Consider the following 26,021-nt stretch of genomic DNA (forward strand, 5'->3'; position numbering starts at 1 on the left):
TATTCAACTTTGAAGTCATAATCCTGCACTGCTATTACCCACTTACAAATGTGTGAAGAAACAGCATCTAAACTTTTCTTTATATACATCTTTCAGGGCTTTGTGATCAGACCTGACCACAAACGATTCATCCCACTGAAACCTCTTAAGTTTTTTCACTGCCCAATAAATACACTGGGTCTCTTTTTCGATAACTGAGTAGTGATTCTCAGGTCCTACTAGAGCCCTGGAAAAAAACATGATTGTTTTTTCCTGACCTTCTTTCACTTGTTTTAACTCTGTCCCAATCCTTTAAAACTAGCATCAGTCACTAAAATAGACTGTCTCTTACTGTCAAAGCTCTGTAACGAAGGGGCATCACACAAATCCCTCTTAACATCTCAAAACTCATTTTCACAACAAGCACACCACATAAACTTGGTTCCTTTGTTTAGTGGCTCACTCATAGCATGAGTGCGACTGAAAAACCTGGGTACAAACTTGTTATAACATTCTGCCTTTATTAAGAATGTAACCAAGTCATCTCTGATCTTGGGGGAAGGAAGATCCACAATGATCCTCACTAACTGATCTGAGAGGTTAAACTTGCAATTATTGTCTTTCAATTTTAAATCTTTATGTTTAAATAAAATTCTACAACAACGTTCAACCAGTGTGATGTCAGCATAAAAGGTAGCAGATATCATAATTTGGTACATCCATCTGACAGAATTAGGGTGCCTAACGGTGAATCTATCTATAAATTAGGCCAAATTCACAGTGCTTTCATTCGGTTATGCATGCCCCCAACGACCCTCAACATTCCCAAGAAAGCAATGTCCTCTTGCATTCTGAACACTTTAATTGGGCAGTTCATCCATAATGAAGAACACAAAGATAAATAATTTTTTTAAGCGAGGCGCAACATTCACCAACATGTAACCGATACTATATCTTGTTGTCTCTCTGAACAGATTGTTCCAATTACATGTACTTATCTGTAATTTTTGGGACTTCTATGACAAGGTATACTAATGTTACTTGAAAAACATAAAAAATGTATTTACTACCTAGAAGAAGAATTTGACATATATGTTAGTTGCGTGTTGATTGCCCTACTCATACTTCTATCTTTTGCTAAGCTAACCAGATTGCACATTGAGGTAAGAATGTACTGCTGACATCTATGGATGACCTGATTTAACGAGGCCAAATCCCAGCAGGGCTTAATAAGAACATTAGCCTTCTCATGTCATTAAAAAGAGGACCATAAGCTTAAACAGTACAAACATATCTCATCTACAGTGATACAAAATGACAAAAAGTATGGTATAATTTAATACACAACAAATAATCTATTATTACTTGTAAGGGAGTTTTGCCAACCAATGGTCTTCGATGTGGAGAATGTTGGGATGGCCAGCCAACATTGAAACAAAATATCCCACTGCCTTTGAGAGTCAAAAGATTTTCATTTATCACTTTGCAGCTTCGTTCTAGAACCCAACAAATCCAGTGCAGGAATAACAGATAGTTATTCGTCATTAGGTAAGAATGAATGTCCAGTAGTGCATTCATTGGAGGTTTTGATGCATGCCTCAGATTAATATTATCCCTGAGAGATGACTCACCACACACCTTTATTTGTATAAACCTATGAAACAATTAACATTTTATTGAAAACAGTTCATTCAAATTTAGACTTTTCCTGAATGTAGGAAAAAATATGCCAATACCAGAGTTTTAATAATCAAGAATAAGTAACTATTTATACTGGAATTAAAACAAATGTGCAGTAAGGTTAAAGGCATTCTGATGAGACGTTCTGAAAATTCAATTTTTATACCTGGTGACAGCTTTTATGTGGGGAATTCCCTGAATACCCCCAGAACTTGTATTTGTCAGTTCTTCCTCTTCCCCTGGCATTAACTCCAAACTCTCATGGGTGATAAAGGGCATGGGAGGGCTGGTGTCAGCTCCTCCCCAGCCATGCTGTTAGAACAACCCTCTTCCATCATACCTAGGCTTTATTTACCTCACTGCCTGGCAACAATACACAACCCACAACAGAAAGGCCATTCACAGTCCTGTGACCCAGGATACTGGCAGAAAGGCAGAGTTGGTTTGGGCACAAAAAAGCCAGCTTTCTAAAAGTGGCATATTACAAATACTAACGTAAAACTAAAAATTCACTATTAAAGAGGATTGTATTTCACTTCGAGAACTTGTAAAACTTAGATGTGCCCTACTTTTTAAATACCTATGCGTTATATGCCCTAACTTAGGGGTGGCCTAGAAGAATTAAAACAGAAGGCTTAGGCCTGGCAAAAGGTTTATTCTGCCAGGCCGAAACAGCAGTTTAAAACTACACTACAGGCTGCAGTGTCAGGTCTGAACCATGTTTTAAAAAGGATACTTTAGTAGCTTGCATAATGCATGCTGCTGCGCACTAGCAGCATTAAACTTAAAGGCCTTGGGTACATGTAGAATCATATACTAGGGACATACAAGTCAATTAAATACTCAATCCACTGTAGGCCAATTGTGCCATGTTTTAAGGAGGGAGCACAAGCACATTAACATTGGTTAGCAGGGGTAAAGTAAAGTCCTAATGCCAACAAAATAAGTTCAGCAAAGTAAGGGGGTGTATGAAAAGCGTTTGCTGGAATACCACGCTAAGGATGTTAGGTCTAACGGTGTCTTCCTGTACAAAAATTGAGAAGAAGCACATCTCAGGCATGTGCCACCTGGATCGGAATCAAACGTCCACCCAATTTTCAAGGCAAAAGGAGGGAAAGACAAGCAGAGTTTTTGAGCAGATGGGCATGGGTGCAGGACTTGAATGAAATCTGAACCAGGCCTGGATAAAATGTTTACATTTGCCCATACAGGAGGTAGTGAATCAAAAGGTGCCATGGTGACTTTCATTGTTGGTTCATGGCAGGTTATCAACCTCTACAAACAGCGTCCTAGCCTGCAGCCCCTGGGTAAATATTAGAGTTGCAGAATGTCCAGCCTTCTCTTTAGAGAGTGCCAATGATTGTATAATATTGTAATTGCATTTATATAGCGCTTACTACCCCTGACGTGGCGTCAAAGTGCTTTTTGGTGAGTAGCACGCTACTCTAGAACCCAAAAGGGTTAGTGGTGGATTAGTATAGGGAAATATGAGTTAATTTCAGCGGTGGACATGTAAGTCTGTTAGTTGAATTGAATAGACTAATGGAGGGATAGAAGAGGGAAGAGTCTAGAATCTGTTAATTGTGAGATCATAGAAGTAAGATGAGGTTTGGGATAAATCAAAGGAGGTACACGAGGTAATAATTTAGAAGGGTTGTTTGGAAGATCACAGTAGTAAAATTAGGTTTGGGATGAGCTAGGAGGGATAGAGGAGGGAAGAGTCTAGAAAGGGATATTTTGGAGATTATAGTAGTAGAATGAGGTTTGGTATGAGTCACATAGTGGAGATAGAGGACAGAATGAGAGAGGTATAGGGTGAGAGAGTATAGTGAATTGGAAGGAGTGAACATTTGTTTTCTTTTCTACAGTAGGAGTAGAAAGGTGGAAAGGGTATATATGTATAAGGAAGATACTGAATTGAGATTTAAAGTTGTATTGTATACATTCAGGTGCTGCAGTACTAGAAGGTAATTTGTTTGTGGATTTGTTATAACTCAAGTTTTTTTTTTTATTTATCCTTTTTTTCAAATTTGATCTTTTCCTCCAAATCTAGTAGTGATGCACTTTTAGATAAAATAGTAATGATAATATTTACCTATTTTGATAGATAATTAAAACAGAGATCCATAGGTATTTAATCAAACTATGTAATTACCTATAAATATGTAAAGCACAGAATAATCTACGTCTATGTCTTGTACATTAGTGTTTGAGTATTGTGGGTATGTAGGAAAGAGCCAACTCTTGAGCAGTCTTCTGAGGATAAAATAGTTATCCATGAATCTTACATTTGGGGACCAGTTCCATTGTGTTGTTGCTTGAACAGAGAAAGATAACCCACTTATTGTTTTTTTCTTGTATGGTGGGATTTGAGGTAAGGTGCCAATCTTGAGCGGGGGTACCTTTGTTGAATATATATGGTTATTTTATTCCTGATAAAAAGCAATTCTGTTCCATGTATTGCTTTGTGGGTGATACAAAGCAGCTTGAAGGTGGATCTTCTGGCAACTGGTAACCAATGTGGGGGTTTGTGACTTTACATGTACCAGTACTCTTTCAGCAGGGTTCTGAATTGGATTGGTTGTAGTCTTTTCATTGTTGATTGAGATGATCCATGGTAGAGGCCATTGGTGTAATCCAGTTTAGACAGCACAACAGAGATAGTAGCCTGGAAGTTTTGTGGAAATCTCAGGTGGGGAAAGATGCGTCATGGAGTTTTCATGGTGATGAAGCTTGATCTTGCTTATTTGTCCTCTTGGGCATTCTTTGTTAACTTGGAGTCCATGGTAATTCTGAGGTTTCTTACTTCATTAGATACTTTAGGAGATGGTCCCAGATCATCCGGCCAGGTGCAGAGTAGGTCATAAGTTTTCCAATCACCACATTTGAGTATTTCTGTTTTGGAAGCATTCAATTTTAGATAGTTCCATGTCATGCACTGATTAACAACTCTGAAGCAACTGAAGATTACTGAGTTACCACTGTCTTTGGGCCTTTCCAGTTTAAGGACTATCTGTATCATCTGCATAGTTGTAGCATATGGGCTGAAGTGTATTGATCATTACCAGTAATGAATTTATGTAGATGTTGAAAAGCATGGGTGAGATGTTTGAACCTTGAGGGACCCCCACTTTTGTACAGTATGGTGTGGATGAGAAATGGGGAGTATTGATGACATTTCTTGTGTTTTGAAGGTAGGGTGTTGTCTAGTCGAAAGCTGTCCCCTCACAATGCCGGCTCTAGTCAACTATGTCAAGGCAGCCGAGAGATCCAAGGGAAGTAGTGCAGCAACCCCATTGCGGTCTGCCATGTTTTTAAGTTCATCCCAGATTTTGGTGAGGGTAGATTCTGTGCCTCTTCCTGGGCAGAATCAAATTTGGTAGTCTGAAAGTATGGCGGTATTTTCAATATGGCATGTGGGCGAATGCTTCTCTTTCCATCAGTTTGCCTGGGTAAGGTGCATTTCTAATTGGTCTGTAGTAGTTGGGGTAATGCGGGGCCAGGTATGTTTTGTTTAGTAATGGGCATTATTATGGCTTTTCTAGTGCTTCTGGAAAGATTCCTGTAGGTAAAGAATTATTGAGTTGTCTTTATGGTGTGCCAGCAGAGGTAGATAAAAGAATGTTCTTGAAAATGTGTGGTGGACAAGGGGCAGAAGGCCTACTTGCTTTGACCAGATCCATAAATTCACTTTGTGATATTTGTTTGGAGGAATGTAGAGGCTGGATTAGCTTACACTTGGAGGGTTTTTTTTGGAAATGGTTTGCTGCTGGCGGTTTTCCTTTGATTTAAATTGGAGTCCAACATGTCTGCTTTGGTTGTGTAACGATTTGCCTTTTTGTCTGTGAATTCTTGAGTAAGGGATGAATTCCTTCTCTGCATTTAGGTTTATGAAATTTGGTGAGAATGTTATAAAATTCTTAATTTGCACACTTAGCATTTTGAATTCTGTCTGAATAGTACCTTTTTATAGCTTTTTGATTGTTGATTTGTATGTTCTGTTAAGTTTGCGTAAGTGAAATTTGCCTTGATTGCCGTTTGTTTTGAACTGGGTTTGTTGCAGTCTTCTGATTTGTTGTTTAACCTTTTTTAGTTCTGTATTTCTCTGAGGTGCTTGCTTTCTTTTGTCCTGTCTTGCTGTTCTTAGTGTTAGTAGGATATCAAAAGGTTCCTATAGTCACTCATAAAGTTTTCGAATCGAATTTAGTGTGTCTAGATCTGTGTTGGCTGCTATTTGTGTTCCTAAATGTTCAAAATTAGGTTTGATCCATGGCTGATAGGTGCATGCATGTAAGGTGTCCTTGGGTGAATTGATTTGTGGTGTTTTATTTTGGAATGCTACTAAATGGTGATCTGATCATGTGCCTGGAGTAATCCTTTCAATGGTAACTCATTCTGTATTTGCAACAATGACATCTAGGATGTGTCCAGTGATGTGTGTGGGTTTGTGTACCATCTGATGTAGGTTCAGTGTGTCTAGACCAGTGATGATAGATTTTATATGGGGCATATGGGATATGTCAAACCAAATGTTTACCTTCTTGAGAATGCATAGGTTGGAGTGGAGTAATGTTTGAAACTGTGTCTAAAAACATGTCTGGGAATGTTACATTTCTAGATGGTGGGCTGTAAAAGAGAAGGACTTACCGAAGAAAGTTAGAGTTGGGTTGCATCTCGTGATGAGGGTTTCACCAGCTTGTATGGACATTTTGCCAGTTTTGGTGATATTTAGTGTTTGCTTGAATATAACTACTAGTCTGCCTCCTCTTTTGCCTCTACAATTTTGTGTGATAGTTTGATAGTCTGGAAGAATGGCTTCATACAACACTGGAGCCATGTCATCTAAGTGTGATTCATTTATGAAGATTAAGTCAGGTTGTGTGTCAGTGAGTATGTCCCAGATGTGGTGCTTGTTTTTAGAGTGATTGAGCATTTATTAGTAGGCAGTTTAGAGATTGTGTTTTGGTGGTTGTGTTCCTTTGCTTTCTAGAGGAGTCACCAGTATATTTTGAACTTATAGCAGGCGTATGATTAGACTGTATGAGGGTCCCAATAGTGTTGTTTTTCTATATTGTATTCCTTATACAGCAAGCGTAGAAGGCATTTTGTATGGTCTGTGTGTGTCGGTGGCAGAGATGGTGGTTGAGAGGGAGATGGAGAGTTCACTGTTTCTCTTCTACCAATGCAGGGACAATAGCTTTGTGTTCTCACTGTGTCACACTCCTTATATAAAAAAATAACTTGTTGTTTGAAAAAGAAATTACTGAAGCAACTGAAAGAAATGTTATCTAATTTGTTGACTTTCACCAATAGTTATTTTGGCAGTGTTATACATCCTACACAGACATGAAGACCCATGCTCAATGAGTGTCCAAAATGAATCATGGTCATAACAAATATATTCTCGTCTGAAATATGATGGAAGTAGGAAATATATAGTAAAATCTACCTATGTAAGTGAGTGTTGGAAGTTGTAGAATTTAAATTTATTGACACAAATCTACAAACTCTTAAATTTCAGAATCTGGATTTGGATTCTGGTCCCTCCTGGAGGCCACATGCAGTGAGGGTTTGGACAACCACTGCTGGATTGGCGATATGCTCTGCGGCCAATCCTCAATGTGCAGGGGCAATGGCCAGCCACAAGATTGTTGGGAGCATGGCCTGCCCAGTTGAATGACAGCAGTGAGGTTCGAAGCAGGGCCTGGCCAGTGCGGTGCAGGGAGTTGGCTGTCCTGCAGCCAACCCCGCTGCTACACATCACCACTTTAAAGTTGACTGTGGATTTCCCAAGGGGTTTGTGAGTATGCTTAAGTCTGAATAGGTAGCAAAATATGAGAATTCACTGAAAACAAATCAAAGGTGAAAGTGACATTATAGTTAGGTATAGTAAGTAATAAAATCTTAGCTTCAACTTGAAAAAAACCTGAAATTAACTCAAGAAAACATAGGTGAAAGTGGTGTTATGGCTACCTGTTGAAATTATGTAAAAACTAACCATTAGAAACAAAAAAGAATAAATTTGCCTGTTGTAGTTTACTGAGCTAAGTATAACTTGGGCTTAAGCCATGCACTTCTTTTGACCTCACATATTACATAACTCATGGCAAACTAAATGATATAACTTGATGACTTTGATTACAAAACCCAGTCAGTTTCGAAGGCATTTTATAAAGTTTCTGAACTTGAAGCAATTCAATATGCCCCACCTCCGTCCAAATTTCTCTTTACCTTAAAAGGGATTACCCTCTTAAAGACTTCACACAGCCCATAAGTTTAAGTCAAGAGCCATTGAAAGACATCTTCTGCTAGGTTCTATGGACCACCCTCCATAGTTTGGTAAAATACACTACACATATTCCCAAGGTTAGCGCAATATTATAAAACCTTCAAACCATTCTTAGAAAGCCAGTGTGAGATGAGCAACCTCTAAGTGGAACACCCCCTAACCTCTCTATTATTCAACAATATGTTAAAGGCTCAAAATCTTCAGGAAAGTCTTGGAAATAAACATCCACACCTTAAAAACATCTTCGCTACATAGACTTCATCTACAGCACTATATTACAAATATTTAACATGGGCACATTACCAGATATCCACTGGTGGATAATTTATTGTCAGAAGGTATTTGGGCCTTTCTCACTGATTTTTTAGAACATGCTTTGGTTTTATGCCACAATCTACTTTCAAACACACCTCTGCAACCTATAGCAGGCACACTGAGACTTTACCTTGTTTAACATAGAGTACCAAATGTAGTGATTTTAAATGATTTACCTTAGAACTTACAATATGCACAAACACATTTTCCTTCAGGACTCACATTTTCTTTCATGCTGTGGACCCACATATGTACCCTCAGTAACTCTGTACTGTTAATGATAATGATGTTATTAATTATGTCATCAATTAGGCCATTTGAGGTATCATTAGTGACATAATTAATAATGTCATTTTACATGTCATGAGTGAGTTAATATGTGAGGTCATACGCAGTGCATGTTGGAGGCACAAGATATGTTTAGCTCAATGAACTACAACTGTTGGATTTCATGTTTTTTTGGTTCCTAAATATTGACTTGTTTCAACACCTAACTATAATGTAATTTTAACCTTTGTTTTTGCAGTGAAGTTCTGTTCTTCAACACAATCTAAAATTGTGTTACCACACCTAACAATAACATCACTTTACCTCAAATGCCATCAGTCCTTCCAACACCCCCTCAGGGGCAACAAATCCAGGACCTTTAAGTACTCCCTACCCTCCAATCAAAAGGAGATATAATTCAACACTGGGCCAGCTCTTACGCATAGGGCTTAAGAACTGATATAATTGGCTCACTGTCATCGCTACCTCAATGGACCACATACCCAAACTTTTAAAAGGCCAAAGAAGTCTTGAACATAAAATCCTGAAAAATCATTCAAATTCATAGTACATTTAAATTAATTTGTCCGGATTTTATCTACACCCAGGCTTTATTTGAGAACCTATTTCACTTATTTAATCTTTCTTCTTGACTCTGAAGATGTACATTTTCACTTTCAAACAATATTAGGGATTTCTTGTATAGTTTACTCGCAACTTAGATTGTCTTTAAAGCTAGGTGTTGTATATAGTTTTAAACCTGTTTAGTAAAATTGGGTTTAAGCAGTATTTAATCCGTTGAGAAAATTCATTTAAAATATTGCTTTCTAGCATTGCCTAATCTATATATTCACATGTTTCACACAGTCTCTGAACACAGCTTGCAATATTTAGCGCGCTCTCTCACCTGTGTTTTTCCAATTGCAAACTTTGTTTTTTGTACTGAAAAGATGTTTTCCAGTCTGGTCTTTCAGCCTTTCTAGATTACTTAACACCATCTGCACAACCTTGGAATACCCTGTTATTAGTCCTAAAACAACACTAAGGGGGCGATTACGAGTTTGGTGGTCGGACTTCCAAACCATGGGCCTGGTGGCCTGGTGGTCCCAGAAATACCACCAAGGCAGCTGCAGCCATGCCGCCGTATTACAATGGCACCGCTGGCCCCGCATCGGCCTTCCTGGTGGTGGTGAGCTTGGTCTGTAGGACAATGTGTATTATTACATTTGTGTCAACGCAGGTGAGTGCCTTTTGACCAAATGTTACACATATGTATGGCACATGTGTAATAACACCATGTGCATGTCCCTTTACATTGCTGTATCCTGAGCGATATATGCCCAGTCCAGTCAATGCAAGGAAAATGCGACCGCTACTTACATGGTTGTTTTGGGTGTTGGGAAGTGGGAAAAAACTGCTTTGAAGGAAGGGCCTAGGGAAAGTCACCCACATCAGTAACCGTAGGGAGAAGGAGGATTTGGGGGAGTTAGCCCCCCATTCCTTCATTCCTACAGCTTAAAGTTAGCACAGTAAGCTTGACAGTATAGCTGGTTGTCATCCTTCTCTGGACTGCCCTGTGGGAGCTCCTGTTCCCCACCTGCCGCCACAGTGGACAGTGGAAATGCAACAGTCTCTCAGCTGTGCAACCGCCAGCATTATAATATGACAGTTGGAGTGCCACAAGCCGCCGTTGGCATGGCAGTTGTGGGGCCGCCAAACTCGTAATCAGGCCCTAACTTTTCTTACTGGTATTTTGAAGTCAAATCAGACAAACTAAATTCTAAGAAAACAGCTGCATAACAGATAATTAACATGAAAGAGTGCAAACATGTAAATTGCTTAACAGACAAGAAAAACACATATTTGAGACATTTTTCTCAGAAAAGTAATTTCGACCGACCTGTGGAGGGGACTGCTTTTGGTCAGGGGACAGCACATAAGCAGCTTGTGTGTAGGCATAGCTTTTGAAGCGAGGCTTAGGTGATGGAGGAGAAGGGGTGCGCACATGGCCCTGTGCTACACTGAGAGTGATCTAAGGAGAAAGGACGAAGGAGAAAAGCAGACACACATTGATAAGCACACACAATAGGCTAAATGATTTGTATGCATTTGAGAAACACAAAGGAGTGTTAGTATTTACTTCAACAAGAGAAGCTTAAACATTAAATATTTTCTTGTTTGTAATAAGCCTTTCGCAGCATGATTAAGGAATTCACTCATACTAGATTTGTGCGTTGGTGTTTCCTTAAATATCTGCAAGCACATAAAAGACCATGATTTTAACTTGCCATGGGTGGAACTTTAACTACTGCTTGGGTGGGTTATATGACCGGATGGACAGGACATGGGAGGCTATACTATAACCACTTGAGACCCATCATTAGCCCATTTCTGCACATCTCCGGAGCCTAGAGGACCTAAGAGATTTATCCCACCCTGATGTTCCTGTGTGATATACTAATGTAAAGCAATATTGTGGCAAGAAGGAAAGAGGAAAATCCAAGTAACTATCCTCAGAAGCCACAGTCCCTTCTGCCTCTCCAGATAGCCCTAAATAGCCCCACAGGAGTACAGATGATTGGCCTAGTGAATGTGCTTGCAATAGAAGGACCACTGATTCACAGCCTCCATAGCAATATGCCTTCTAAATAAGGTAGTCACCTGAGGGAAACAAAAGCCTTCATATCCAACAGAGAGCCATATGTGGATTTGAGGTGGGTACCACCTCCTCTTGCCAATGTTAAACTCTGGGTTTTAGTAAGACAATTATGATATTTGATTTTGTTGTTTTGGCAAAAGCTAATGTAGTTGGTATAGAACAAGAAACTGATTATAAAAGATGAAATCGATTTAATTGTGGATTTTTGAATGTTGAAAGAATCTATGCTGTCAATAAACTAATGTGACAGAAAAAATGTTAACTTTCTGTTTATCTTCACTGTAATACTCAGGGTTTATCAATTATATTGCTATGCAAAGAAAGGGTATTGTTCAATCCAAGATTATTTTTCCTAGCAGATCTACTGAGCTGCTCTATTAACAAATTTAAAGCATGGCAATATTGGAAAGAGGTACCAGGACCCTTCCAAAAAACATGTTTTTGATATTTCTATTATTTAACTGCATCTAAGCATTCATGTTTTTAAAATGATGACCTACGAAAAGGTCATGCACAGGGCTTGGTAAAGTGTGTCTAGTCGAACCATTTTCTACTCCTAACCCTCCCTTTCAGAATAAAGGTACATGCACAATTTTGCAGCATGTGTTACCTTGTACCAGTAATAATACCATGCATGCTTTAAGAGTTTATTGAATTTTCTTTGATGATTGGTTCTCTCTGTTAGGATAGCATGTACGTTTTAGGCAACAAGAGCTCAATTAGAATTCCAAGAAAAGTAGGAGAAGAAAACACTCAAGAAAGGTAAGGGGAAGAAAAGAAAATGTGTGTGCTTTATTTGTGTATGTGTGTGCATAAAAGGCAGTGGCCTCATCCAACTAAAATCATATGCATCACAGATGTGAGAATGAATGCGCATTGACCTCATGTTTCTCGGAAATCACAAGAAGTGACAGTCAGTCTTGGATTGTACATTTTTTGTAGAGTGTTAATAATCAATGCTTTGGTATCACATACTAAATGTTGAAAATATCTTTGCACACTTGCTTTTAAAAAATTTGCAGTCAGATAGTTTTATTTATATGTCTTGCAAAGTGATCCAGATTGAACGTAACCACCATCACCACAATAGCAATCTTAAGCTGTTAACCATTAACAACAAAGATTTGATATAAGTGTTTTGGGTGTAAAACACATTTCTCATGCAATAGAACATTAAATCACTGGTAGACTAGCTAATCTTAGCTTCAAAGTTAGAAACTGTAGAAATAAATTAACCACAGAAAAAACAAATGTACAATAAGTAAATTGCTTGACTGACAAAGTAGGATTCTTTTATGTAAAGTGTGACAGTTTATTGCTTCATTTAAGATAAAGAACTCCCAATTAATGTAATCCATGATCATTGAGGTCCAAGTCATATTGAGGCACAAAGTTCAATGCCATGTTTTTTAATAAACCAATAAATAGGTGTGGAAATGTACATTATTTTCCATTAGAGTATGATGGTAGGGCATCTTTCAGAAGGTATGTATGGATGAGGGCATTGTTGACTTTGTCAGGGGTCTGATTGGACAAAATTAATCAATTAAATGTATGCAGCCATGTTATCACTTCCTATGAAGACATTTGGAAAACATTAAAGGCAGTGAGGTCAGAATAATTGTTAAAAAATCAATTGTAAAAATGTGCACCGTAAGGTTAAAGTATAACTAAATAGCTCTTTCTTATAGTATTTAAAAGGAAATATCTTTGTCATCAATTCAAAAAAGAAAGCAGGAAACATTTGGAGGATGGTCTGTGGTATCCTACACTGAGCATGCCTATGGACTTGAATTTGCAATTGGGTGATCAGAATGTGATCTGTAAGAAATACTGAACTTCAGCAAGGAAGTTTAAGTTTAAGTCCTATCTCCAAGAAGATGATAGATGTTATACACATTGAAAAAATACCAGAGCATTTCAGGCAACTATACGCCGTTTTAATAAAAAAAACAAAGGCACAGGGTCCTTTGGCTCAAATGCATGAAGCTGAATTGTATTGAATTTAAATAGCGGTTTGAAGTGATATGCTTTCATATGCCTATGTGGGCATGATTTTGATGAAAATGAGAACATATTTGCCTAATAGGCCTTATTAGTGCTGCAGAAACTCTTGACAGGTCAATGGAAAAGTACTTTGAAATAAAAAAAACAGTTGCCTTCTGAGGATCGTAGCTAAACTGGCACCTGCCCTGCTGCCTCCACCTTGGACCTACATATCTGAAAACAATTTGGCCATCATAAATGATATTGCTAGGATGACTGAATTATAATAAGGTCAGATCACTATTTCAAATTGACCCCCACTGCTAAGACACTGGTCGTTCCTGCTGCACTGATATATTAGACATGGAAACATATTGTGTTTGGTTCCAAGCACTACTTGATTATTTATTTGTAGAGAGATATGACATACCTTTTACCAGAGTGGTTACTTTCACTCAGGTGAACAGCCACATTGAAGACCATGGTGGGTTTGGCGGCTGACCTTGCTGTGTATATATATATATATATATATATATATATATATATATATTTATATATATATATATATATATATATATATATATATAGTGTGCACCCCCTCACCAGGACAATCATGGCACTGGGGACCCCATCCCCAGGATCTGGCCTAAATAAAAAAAATTGAGGGGGAAGGGAGCCCTGTGGCACCCTTCTCTGACAGATCATCCCCTGGGGCCTGGCCATCAATCCTGGGTGCCCTCCAGGGCACCCAGTGTACGTTGGGGGCTGCGGGGGGAGCCTCAAGGCCCGTGTGCCACGGTCCCAGCTGGCTCCCTGCCTCCTGTGGGAACCGGCATTACTTTTCAACACATAGAGCTCCAAAACATGCAGCTCTCTGCAAAAGGAACTGTTTCCTCTGTTTCCCTGCCCGCTGGCAGGAAAACAGAGGAAGCCTCTACCTCTACTTTGAGCAAGCTATTTGACAGCTCTCGCTTTCTCAGAGTGGAGTGTTTGTTGTGACTTAAGTCACAGCAAACAGCTATGTCCCTGGGTTGGGTACTCCTTGACATAGCAAGAGCCGGCCCTTGGGCTGGCGATCCCCAGGGCCATTATTGACTCGTTGTTGGTAGCACGTGGTAGCCACCCTCCAACAAGTAAATAGCCCCGGGGCAGTGGTGGTCCCCGGGGCCAGTAGTATGCAACAGACCCACTTCATTCTTTTATTAAAACCCTGGAGAGGTAGTGGTCCCCAGGTCTGTGAGGTGGGGAGTGGTGGGCCCCCTCTGCATTGAATTTTAATAATGCAACAGGGAGGTGGTGGTACCCAGGGCTGTGTGGGGGCCTGGCAATCCCAGCATCACATTAAGTTCAAGGTGCGGGTAGGTGGTGGTCCCTGGGCATGGGGGTCAGCTGGGCCACCTACATCAGATTATGTTGAAGCCCCAGGGAGGTGGGGGTCCCCAGGGCATGGGGTGGCCACATGCCTCCCACAGATTTTATCAATCACCCTGGGGAGGTGGTGGCCCCCGGGTCTGTGGGGAAGGCCATCTGGCGTGGATCACACATCCCCCACACTTTTAACAAAGCCCATAACATAGCTGGAGGTCGCAGGGCTAGTTCAAGTTCAAGGCGGGGGTGACCCCCCTCCATTCTGATTTTTTTTTTAATCTCAGAAAAATCTGTGCATCCGGATCCACAGATTTTTCAAAGATTTTTATTTTTTTATATTTTTTAGCCCAGCACCAGACTAAGTGGTCAGGGTGAATCTATTGTGACCCCTTTTCTTTTTTTTAAACTTCCTTGTTGAAGTGTTAGCAGTCAATCAGATAGCATAATGACAGTTGGATCTGCAGAGGATCTATCTATCTATCTATCTATCTATCTATCTATCTATCTATCTATCTATCTACCTATATATCTATCTATCTAAGCACTATCTGTTGCCAAATTTTGCTTAATTCAGACCAGCGGTTCGGGCTGTATTCATGTTTAAAATCCCTAGGGGAAAATGAATGGGGGAAACACGTTTCTCAGCCCCCCCCTTTTTCTCTGCCCCCACTTGACAGATCACCTCAAAACCTCCAAAACAGCTTATGAAATTAGCAAAATCTAAGTTTTGAAATTGTTGTCAAGATTTGTCAGGTGGTGCTAATGTTACAAGCAAAACAAAAAGTGTTCTTCCTAAGAAAACTAGGTCCTCACTATAACTACCTACTGGTGACCACCAGTAGGTTTTATATATAAATATATCTCTCTATATATATATGTATATATATAAAAATATATATATAGAGAGATATATTTATATATATATATATATATATATATATATATATATATATATATATATATATATATATATATAGATATATATCATGAACAGCAGAGAAGGCACTGTTTTTTAAAATGTTATGGTACAGCCAAGCTTGGCATATAAAAGCTACGGCCCTCCACTGACAAATGCATTGGGAGGAAAAAATGCTAGTTGGAAGAAATGGGGACTCTAGTTGGCAGAGGTATACACTCTCGTCCAAGTAGGGACCATAATCCTAGTCAGGGTAAGTCACACACAATCCAAATTATCCTGTGCTTAACTTAGAAGGCAATGTGTAAAGTATTTGTGCAATAAATCATAAAGTAACACAGTGAAAACACCACAAAAAATACACCACACAGATTTAGAAAAATATAGGCCCTCATTATGACATTGGCGGTAAGCCCCGCTTACCGCCATGCCGACCGCTGCCAACATACCACTGGTGCGGCGGATTACCACTACCCATATTATGACACACACATAGCAATCAGTAACTTTACAGCCACACACACAAGTGAGCCTGCCCAAAGGTCAGTGATAAACTGACAGTACCAAAACCCACACCGTTACGCCAAGAGAACTACGCCCACAGCATTATGACCCACAAATCACAGTGGCGGACATTCAACTGTGGTAAACCATTGGCGGTACATACCGTTGTGCTCAAAATACACACACACATACAAAACAACACCACATTGGTCAATCTGAATAACACACACCTGACACCTATACACACACCACACCCACACAACCACACCACTATAAAGCACACACCCACACTACCCACAAACCCTTACGACCCAAAAATATTGACATCTGAGAGAGACAGACCAAGAGCATCCACAGAACCAGATCCACAAAACACAATTACCCATACACCATCCACACACATTACAGCACACACCCCAAAACATCACCCCACACACCCTCACACACACCACTCACACTACACCAATGGCACCACAAAGACACTGAGGTTCTCAGAGAAGGAGCTAAAAGTCATGGTGGAGAAAATCATCAGGGTAGAGCCACAGCTATTCGGATCACAGGTGCACAGACATCCATTGCTAGGAAGATGGAGCTATGGCGGAGAATCGTTGACAGGGTCAATGCCGTGGGACAGCACCCCAGAACAAGGGATGACATCAGGAAGAGGTGAAACGAACTACGGCTGAAGGTGCGTCCCATGGTAGCAAGACACCAGATAGCAGTACAGAGGACTGGCGGTGGACCCCCACTTCCTCCCCCACAACTAACAACATGGAAGGAGCAAGTCTTGGCTATACTGCATCCTGAGGGCTTGGCAGGAGTAGCAGGAGGACTGGACTCTGGTAAGTCAACTCTTTACTGCTTTCATCCCCCTACCTGCATGTCATCACATACCCCCACCCTCACCCTCACTCCCATCACATCACCACCTCACACACACCCCACCATCACAACCCACCCATCCCAAAACCAAGCCCTGCATGCAAAATCAATGCAAGGACACCCATCACAGACCTGCATGGACAACTATCACTAAAGCATGCACACTAGAGACCATCACCTAGCCCACCAAATCACCACTCACACAAGGCAAAGCTGCCAGGGCAATAACAACCACACAGGACAACACACCAATGCACAAGATGTTACACACAGAAACAATAACACTGCTATTACATCCCCACAGGTCCCCCATCCAAAGTCACCGGAGAGGAGGTACCAGCAACAACCAGTCCCCCTCCAGAAGAGGCCACAGTGATGACAGCAGCTCTGGACACCAGGATCTGGATGACCAACCTGGCCCATCAGGGACCTCCGGACAGTCGGTTACCCAGGCACAGTCCCATACCACCACAGAGCCTCCCCCCTCAGGAAATACCACCACAGCACCCACCCACCGGGCCCATACTTCTGTCCCCAGGACACGTCAATCAGCAGTGTGTCCACCACTACAGGGACCCCAGGACACCCCATAAACACAGGACGATCAAGGACCTGGGGTCAGTGGCAGTGGGCACACGGTTCAGGGGACAGAGGCACAGGACAACAGGCAAACTGGAAGGACTGCTGTGCTCCAGGGGGAGGACAGGCCCAGGGCACCAACTCTCCACGAGGCACTCACCAACATCCTGGGAGCATACCACCATTTCCAGGAGATGATGGGCCAGATACTGGCCAAGTTGCAGGAGACCCAGCGGCTGCAGGAGGGACAGTACCTGGGGATCGGGGAGGACCTGAGGGACATCCACACCACCCTGGTCACCATTGCAGGGGTACTGGCAGACATGGCCAACACCATGAGAGAGGCAGTGGCACACCAACGGGCCCCTGACACTAGCCACAGAGATGAACAGCCCTCTGCTGCCGCTAGTTGACAGGAGGACCCTCCACAGGACTGTTTTGCTTTCACTAATGACCGAGCTGACACAAATCTCTGGAATGCACTTCTTAGTTTAAAGAAGACATTTATTATTACTTCACCACGAGGTTCCTGAGAGAGGAGATTAGTAGGTTGGAGGCACACGTTTAAAAATAGTCACAGCAATGAAAGGAAAATATATCAAAATGATTCTCAACTGCAATGTACACAGCAAATATATGTGACTACATTATAGCATAACTGCCAAGCAAAGAATAAAGTCAAAATTCATCACCGTAGGGCCTATCACTGCTCTTCATCTTTCTCATGCCAGCAAGTTGATGACCCCTGTTCAACTGCGAGAAAGAGATTGTACACCCTCATGGGACAGGTCAGGCAGTTGACGTCCACTCCCGACTGAAGTCTTGGAAAATTCCCCCTCACTGCTACCCAGGGACACCTTTTATAGATTAAATAATTGAATATTCAAAACATGCTGGCTACTGTAGGTCAGAGTTGGAAGAAACAACGTCGAAAGTTGGCCAAGTTTCCAAGGCTGTCTCTCCCAAGGCCGAGCCCTTCCCTGCACTAAAGAAAAACACAAAATAGGCGCTTCCTTATCATGCTATCGTGTTTGGTAAGAGAAAATACAAAAAACACAAACTTAGTTTACCATGTGGAAAAAGCCATGATAGAGCCAATAGGCAGCTAAACTGAATACAAAATGTAATGTCCAACCCCACAATAAAGCCAATAGGCAGCTAAACTGAATACAAAATGTAATGTCTAACGCCACGATAAAGCCAATAGGCAGTTAAACTGAATACAAAATATAATGGGTAGCTGGTGAACATTGAACAACTAATATGCACTGTGGTGAAACACAAAGTCAGTGGTCAAACATACTGTACTTAATTTCATTACAAGGACCAACAGGCCACCAGCATCCCTCCCCCTGCAGAATGAAAACCACCCCGCAAACGGTCCCTGCGAAACCAGAGAACATTGTCAAGACCCCCACCAGGAAATAAAACTCTCCTGAATGTCACCCTTGTGTCCCACTTTGTGACCCTGTCCACCTTGAATTGCCATTGCTCCACTTCCTATGCCCCCTTGGACTATGTACCTAAGATCCACATAGACTGGACTCTATCCTGGACTTTCCTCCATCAGCAACCCAGCTCATTGCACATACCCCTCCACTTATTAGCACCTAAATAAACACCATTGGTAAAAGTATGGAGTCTGTCAATTGATTGAACAACGTATTTGTTTAACAAGCTGGAAACATTGCAATTCAACTGTACAGTAATGTATACATAGGTATGACCTATAGTTGGCTGCAATCAACACACCAGGAGCCAGAGTGGGGCACAGATATCTGCAAATAGAGATGCCAAAGGGTTCAGTAAGTGGCCATAGTAGTGTGAAAAACAGCCTGCCATGTACAATGTCCAACACAAAACTGTCAATGGAAGGTGAAGTTACAGTGTCCTACCTGTGTGTCACCGGAAGTACTGTCTAATGATTGCTGTTCTGTTGTCTTCATCCTCATCCTCTGCCTCCTCTTCGTCACTGTCCACAGGGTCCACTGCTGCCACAGGCCCATCTTCAGCCTCATCCTCCTGCAGAAAAGGTACCTGGCGTCTCAAGGCAAGATTGTGAAACATGCAGCATGCCACGATGATCTGGCAGACCTTCTTAGGTGAGTAGCACAGGGAACCACCTGTTAGATGGAGGCACTGAAACCTGGCCTTTAGGAGGCCTAATGTCCTCTCGATGTTTCTTCTTGTTGGCCCATGTGCCTCATTGTAAGGTTCCTCTGCCCTTGTCCTGGGATTCCTCACAGGGATCAGTAGCCATGAGAGGTTGGGGTAACCAGAGTCACCTGCAAATATCAAGGGATACCTGTTATCCAAACACTAACCCTTAGGGCCCACACCATACCCATACACCAATATATACTGGGTGGGAACCATGGGCTCACCTATTAGCAACACCCGGTGCCTATGGAGTTGAGCCATCACATATGGGATGCTGCTATTCCTCTGGATAAAGGCATCATGCACAGACCTGGGATACTTTGCACTGGCATGGGAGATGTACTGGTCCGCCAGGCACACTATCTGCACATTCATCGAGTGAAAGCTCTTTCGATTTCTGAACACTTGGTTCATTTCTCCGCGGGGGGAGGGGGGTCAAATGCAATATGTGTATCATCAATAGCCCCAATAATGTTGGGGATATGTCCCATTGCATAGAAGTCAGCTTTCACTGTGGCCAAATCCTCAACCTGGGGGAAAACAATGTAACTGCGCATGTGTTTAATCAGGGCAGACAACACTCTGGTCAGCACTATTGAGAACATTGGCTGTGACATTCCTGCTGCCAAGCCCCTTGTCACTTGGAAAGAACGAGTTGCCAAGAAATGGAGCACAGATAGGACTTGCACAAGAGGGGAGATCCCAATGGGGTGACGGATAGCAGATATCAGGTCTGGCTCCAATTGGGCACACAGCTCTGTGATTGTGGCCCTGTCAAGTCTGTAGATGAGGATAATGTGCGTGTCCTCCATTGTTGCCAAGTCCACCAGGGGTCTGTACACGGAGATGTCTCTGTCTCCTATTCATCTGCAGAGGTTGTAATATAGGGGCAAAACGGGGAGGGGCTGGTCAGTATTCCACATCGCCAAACTGTACACTGCGTTGCATGTTGTGAAAGAAACAGTATGTTGTTGGATAGGCCCAAGTAGTGGCTATGTGTACTGTGATGCAGTTAGGTGTCATGGCCTGCCCCCCATTAAAATGGCATCCCCATTGTCCCGTGTGAATGGACATGTGGAAATGAGGTAATTCCGCTGATGTTGTGTGCCGTTGCAGGATGCGGTCGAGTACCACTGTGCAACTCCTCAATGGTTGTCATTGGGCCCTATGGGTTACAGGGCCAATGGTGATGTACGCCGGCGGTGACGGTACGCACCACTGTGGATGTGACCGCCATTTTCTATCTGTTCTCTCATTTGCTACCTGACCTTCAACAGGAGAGGACCTACACTGCAAGTGCTGATGTGGCCTGTGCCTGGAACAAACCATGGCTCGAGGCACTGGGGAAAGGGCCCCTGCCTTCACCGCTGCGGAGTTGGAGAGACTGGTGGATGGGGTCCTACCCCAGTGCAGAAAGCTGTATGGGCCTCCAGACCAACAGGTGAGTACACTGGGAGCACGATGCATCGGGCATGAATATATGGAGTGCTCTGTGTGAGGGCCTCATGCAAGGGGGGGGGGGGGGTGGAAGGGTCCTGGGCAGTGTGCTGCATGTATGCTGGGCAATATATGTGCATTAGGGGATGTGAGGGATATGGTGGGCCATGAGTGTAACAGGCCGGACGGTATGGCTGATACCTTTTTCTATGTTTATTTCCCTGCAGGTCAACGCCCATCAGAAAAAGGGTATATGGCGTGCGATCGCCAAGGACGTGCGAACCCAGGGGGTCTACGGCAGGCGGAGCACCCACTGTCGCAAACGGTGGGAGGACCTGAGATGCTGGGCACGGAAGACGGCAGAGGCCCAGCTGGGTATGACCTCCCAAAGCAGAAGGGGTGCCCGTCGAACCCTGACCCCCCTGATGGCCAGCATACTAGCGGTGGCCTATCTGGAGCTGGATGGGTGCTTGAGGGCATCACAGCAGCCACAAGGGGGTGAGTAAAGTTTCCCAACATACTACTTTCGCATGGTGGGGTGGTTTCTGGGTGGCTGATGTGGGCCTGTGGGTGCCCCTAGGCCAGGCCGGACATTGCAGAGTAGGTCCCATGTTGGGCAGGGGCTGATGAACCCCACCTCCTACTAAGCTAGTAAGCATCCACTACTGGGCAGGGGTCTGTGGGTGTGAGGTATGTTGCTATTGGAGTTATGTATTCCTGTCCTTGGACTGGTGACTAGCATTGTGACTGGTAGTACATTGCATAGTGCATAGGCCTGTTCCCTGTGTGAGGGTGCTGTGTATGCCAACTGTGGTGTAGGTGCAGCCATTGACCAAGTGTATCCTTTGTCTCCCCCCTTCTTGTTTTGGCATCCTGTCCTTCTGTGCATTAACATCATCTGGAGGAGGAGCAGAGGCACCGTTGAGGGAGGGAGCTGCATCCCACATGGCCCAGGAGGCTGAATCCACCAACTGTGAGGGCACCAGTGGGACGGAGGGTGAGGGGAGCACCACAGCGGAGCCTGGAGGGGACAGTTCTGACAGTGATACCTCCTCGGATGGAAGCTCCCTGGTGGTGGCGGTCACCTCTGTGACCACCCCAACTACAGGTACAGCCGGCACCCCCGTACCTGTACCGCCTTCCCAGCAGCCCCTCAGCGTGTTTCCCGTGCCCTCTCACCCAGGGGAGTGGGCATCTCCTTCACCCCAGGCACCTCAGGCCCTGCCCCAGTTAGCCCTGCTGCCATGAATGAGGAGGCTATTGACCTCCTGAGATCCATCTCTGTAGGGCAGTCAACCATAGTGAATGCCATCCAGGGCCTGGCAGGCCAATTGCAGCAAACAAATGCATTCCTGGAGGACATACACTCTGGCATGGTGGCCCAACAGAGATCAACCCAGGCTCTGGCATCCTCCCTTGGCAGCCATTGTCCCTGTCTCTAGCCTCCCCCTCCAACTTCCCCTGCCCAGTCCCATTCACCTGAACCCTAACCTATCCCAAGCACACATTCATACCAGCATGCACCAAAGACAACACACAGGAGTGGCTCAGGCAAGCACAAGCACCACACATTATCACACAGGCACTCACACAAACACCATCCAGATGCAGACACACCAACATCCACTGCTTCCACTGTGTGCCCCTCCTCCTCATCGTCCACCACCCTCCCAGTAGCATCTCCACTCACACCTGCATGCACTACATCCTCATCCACTACCGCCATCACCATCACGCCTATCACTACACACCCCTCACTGGCAGTCACCACCCCCACATCCATGCACACGTCCCCTGTGTCCTCTCCCTCTCTGTCTATGCCCCCTCCTCCAAAAGTACACAAATGCAAGCACTCAGACACCCAACAGCCATCCACCTCACAACAGCATCCAGCTCATGCACCTGCACCCAAACACAGCAGACAGACTCCTCCAACAACCACTCCCTCTTCCTCCACTCCCAAACCTTCACCCTCTTCCCGCCCCAGTGTCCCTAAGAAGTTTTTCCTCTCCGCCATTGACCTCTTCCCTACCCTTCCCCCACCATCCTTCACATCGGGCCAGGGTAGTCAGAACCCAGGCGTGCACCTCAGCCACTGAGTCCACGGCCACAGTAGTGTCAGAAGCTACTGCAGATGTGAGTGGCTCCAGGGAACCAGCCATCAGCACTGACAGTGTGCCTGCACCAGCTGCCAAGGTGAAGGGCAAGAAGGTACCACCAGCTGCCAAGGAGAAGGCCAAGGAGGCACCACCAGCTGCCAAGGGCAAGAGCAAGGAGGCACCACCAGCTGCCAAGGTGAAGGGCAAGGAGGCACCACCAGCTGGGAAGGGCAAGGGGCCTGCCCCTGCAGGCAGGAAGGACAGGAGGCCTGGTGCTGGGACTGATTCTGAGCCCCCACCACCAACCATGGTGGTTCAGCCATCCGAGGCTGCAGGGGAAGGGCTGGAGCGTCGCCCCACCACTGGCATTCCAGACAACAGCACCGCCACCAGCACTGCCACCGGCAGCAGCAGCCCCAGTGGGCAGCCATCCGAGGCTGCAGGGGACGGGCAGGAGCCTCCCCCCACCACTGCTAGCACTGCCAGCAGCCCCAGTGGGCAGCCATCTGAGGCTGCAGGGGCGGGCAGGAGCCTCCCCCCACCACTGCCAGCACCGCCAGCAGCCCCAGTGGGCAGCCATCCGAGGCTGCAGGGGACGGGCAGGAGCCTCCCCCCACCACTGCCAGGCCCGGCACCAGCCCCGCTACTGCCACCACTGAGCAGCCATCACTTCCGGCAGACAGTGTGTAGTCCTGCCTCCATGGACTGTAGTGTGTCCTGGACCATGCAGATCTTGTGGGTGTGACATCCAGGTGAGAGACTGTGACCTTGCTCTCCCCAAGATCAGCATCACTGGGCACAAAGCCCCCTCCAGAACCAGTGGAAGAAGCCATCCACTCAACGCATCCTTGCCAGGATGCAGCACACTGGGCACAAAGCCCCCTCCAGAACCAGTGGAAGAAGCCATCCACCTGAGAGACTGCGGCCTTGCATTCCCCAGGACCAAGCAGTGAGCAAACCACCCACTTGAGAGACTGTGGCCTTGCACTCCCCAGGACCAAGCAGTGGGCAAACCACCAACTTGAGAGACTGTGGCCGCCTTGCATTCCCAGGACATCGCACAGGGCATGTAGCCCCCTTCAGGACTAGTGGCGTTGTACCATCTTCCGGCTGAGGTGCCCCGTTCCCTGTCCCCCTGAGGTGCCTGTGTATTTTCGACCTGTTGCCCCTGCGGTGTTCTCTCCGTGTTGTTGCAGGAATCAAGTGCGCCTTGGCCTATGTGATGTGGCCCTGCGGCCCACGGACATTGTAGACTGGGCTGTGTCCCTCCCTTTGTATATATGTATATACTGTTTTGATTTTGAAGCGCAAATTTTTAGATTTTTATCTTATTACACTCACTTTAATCAATTCCTTTTCTTCTTGCATTATTCCTGAGGGGAATGGGGTAAATATGTTTTCTTACTGCATCTGCTTGTGTGTCTGGTGTTGGGGGTGGGGGTGTTGCGTGTGTGTCACTCTCTTTTTCCTCCCTCCCTCCCTTGTGTGCTAGGTGGCTGTACTCACTGTGGTCGTCTTCGCCGGCGTTGATGTTCGTAGTGAAGAAGGAGATAGAGGAGCATGGGGAACACCTGCAACTCGGGCTCCATGGCGGTGTGGTTCTTCCCTGAGTCTCCACAGGTGAGTCCTTTGACTTCTGAGATCTGTTTCTGCCGTGCTTTTGATGTCATTGGTAACGCCCCGGAAAAGGTGGCGGATAGGCCTGTTGTAATAGTGTGGGCGGTACACTGTCTTTCGCTTGGCAGTTGGCGGTTACTGCCGCAGTGCTTGTCGCTACTGCCGTGGCGGTTGGTGGGTTAAAGTGGCTGTCTGTGTGGGCAGTTTCTGCCGTGGGCATAATTCCCTTTTTGTTACCGCCAGCCTGTTGTTGGCAGTATTACCACTGCTTCATCACCGACCACCAGGGTTGTAATGAGGGCCATAGCATAGTTATCTGGTTAAATTAAGGTGAAAACGATAACAAATCAATAAGCACAAGTTGAAATATCACGTTTGCAAAATAAAAAAAAGAGTCTTAAATCTTAGAAACCAATAGTTGTCTCTTGATTGCACAAAGTACCTGGTATGTGGCAAAAATAACACGCACAGAGACCACAGAGGCATGGCTCAGATGATGCGTAGTTTCTTTCCACGCTCCAAGGGGCTTTGCGTCGCTTTCCGGTGAGCAGTCTTGGTTCCTCACTGTGATGCGGGGATCTTTTTGATGCCCAGGGATGATTCGGTGAAATTCCTGGGCTTGCGGAAAGAAGTCTCAGGTGCTGCGTCAATCCGGTAGGCAATGCCTTGAATTTTCTGTCTCACGGCAGGGGCTGCGTCAAATCTTCACTCAGGAATTCGGGCTGCGTTGTTACAGTTTGGCTGTGCGGTGTTTTTCTCATCGCAAGGCAGGCTGTGTGTCATTTCTGGCAGGCTGTGTGTCGATTTTAGGTGCACACTGAGTTTTCTGAATAGATGAAGTATTTTTCGCCCTGAGACTTCATAAAACAGGAGGCAGGCTCAATCCAAGCCTTTGGAGAGCACTTCTCAGCAAAGTCAGAGGGCAGCAAGGCAGCAGGGCAACAGCAGGGCAGCAGTTCTTCTCAGCAAAAAAATTCCAGATGACTCCTGTGGGCAGCCAGGCAGTTCCTCTTGGCAGGTTCAGGTCCAGAAGTGTCTGATTTGGTGGGGTCAGTTTATATACCCCAAAATGCCTTTGAAGTGGGGGAGACTTCAAAGAGTGGTTTTATGTGCACAAGGTTCCCTTTTAGTAGAGGTCTGTCTGCCAGGGTCCCTGTAGGGGGTTTGGCAATCCATTGTGTGAGGGCAGGCCACTAGCCTTTCAAATTCAAGTGTCAGGCCCTCCACCTTTCCATCCCAGGAAGACCCATTCAATATGCAGATGAGTGCAGGTGTGACAGAGTA

The 26,021-nt window shown here is 44.4% G+C and overlaps 1 protein-coding gene across 4 annotated transcripts in view; it reads right to left on the reverse strand.

Annotated features, from left to right (window-relative positions):
- The window catches only part of DMD (dystrophin), a 6,960,831-nt gene that overhangs the window by 5,611,443 nt on the left and 1,323,367 nt on the right, over positions 1-26,021 (reverse strand). For 3 of the 4 annotated variants that reach the window (XM_069204753.1, XM_069204754.1, XM_069204752.1), the window contains exon 9: positions 10,431-10,562. The exons of the other annotated variant lie outside the window; for it this stretch is intronic. In XM_069204753.1, coding sequence (XP_069060854.1) covers positions 10,431-10,562 — 132 coding nt within the window. The remainder of the gene's footprint in view (positions 1-10,430; positions 10,563-26,021) is intronic. 4 annotated transcript variants of the gene reach the window in all.

This window comes from Pleurodeles waltl, chromosome 8 (genome assembly GCF_031143425.1).
Source record: "Pleurodeles waltl isolate 20211129_DDA chromosome 8, aPleWal1.hap1.20221129, whole genome shotgun sequence".
Lineage (NCBI taxonomy): Eukaryota > Metazoa > Chordata > Amphibia > Caudata > Salamandridae > Pleurodeles > Pleurodeles waltl.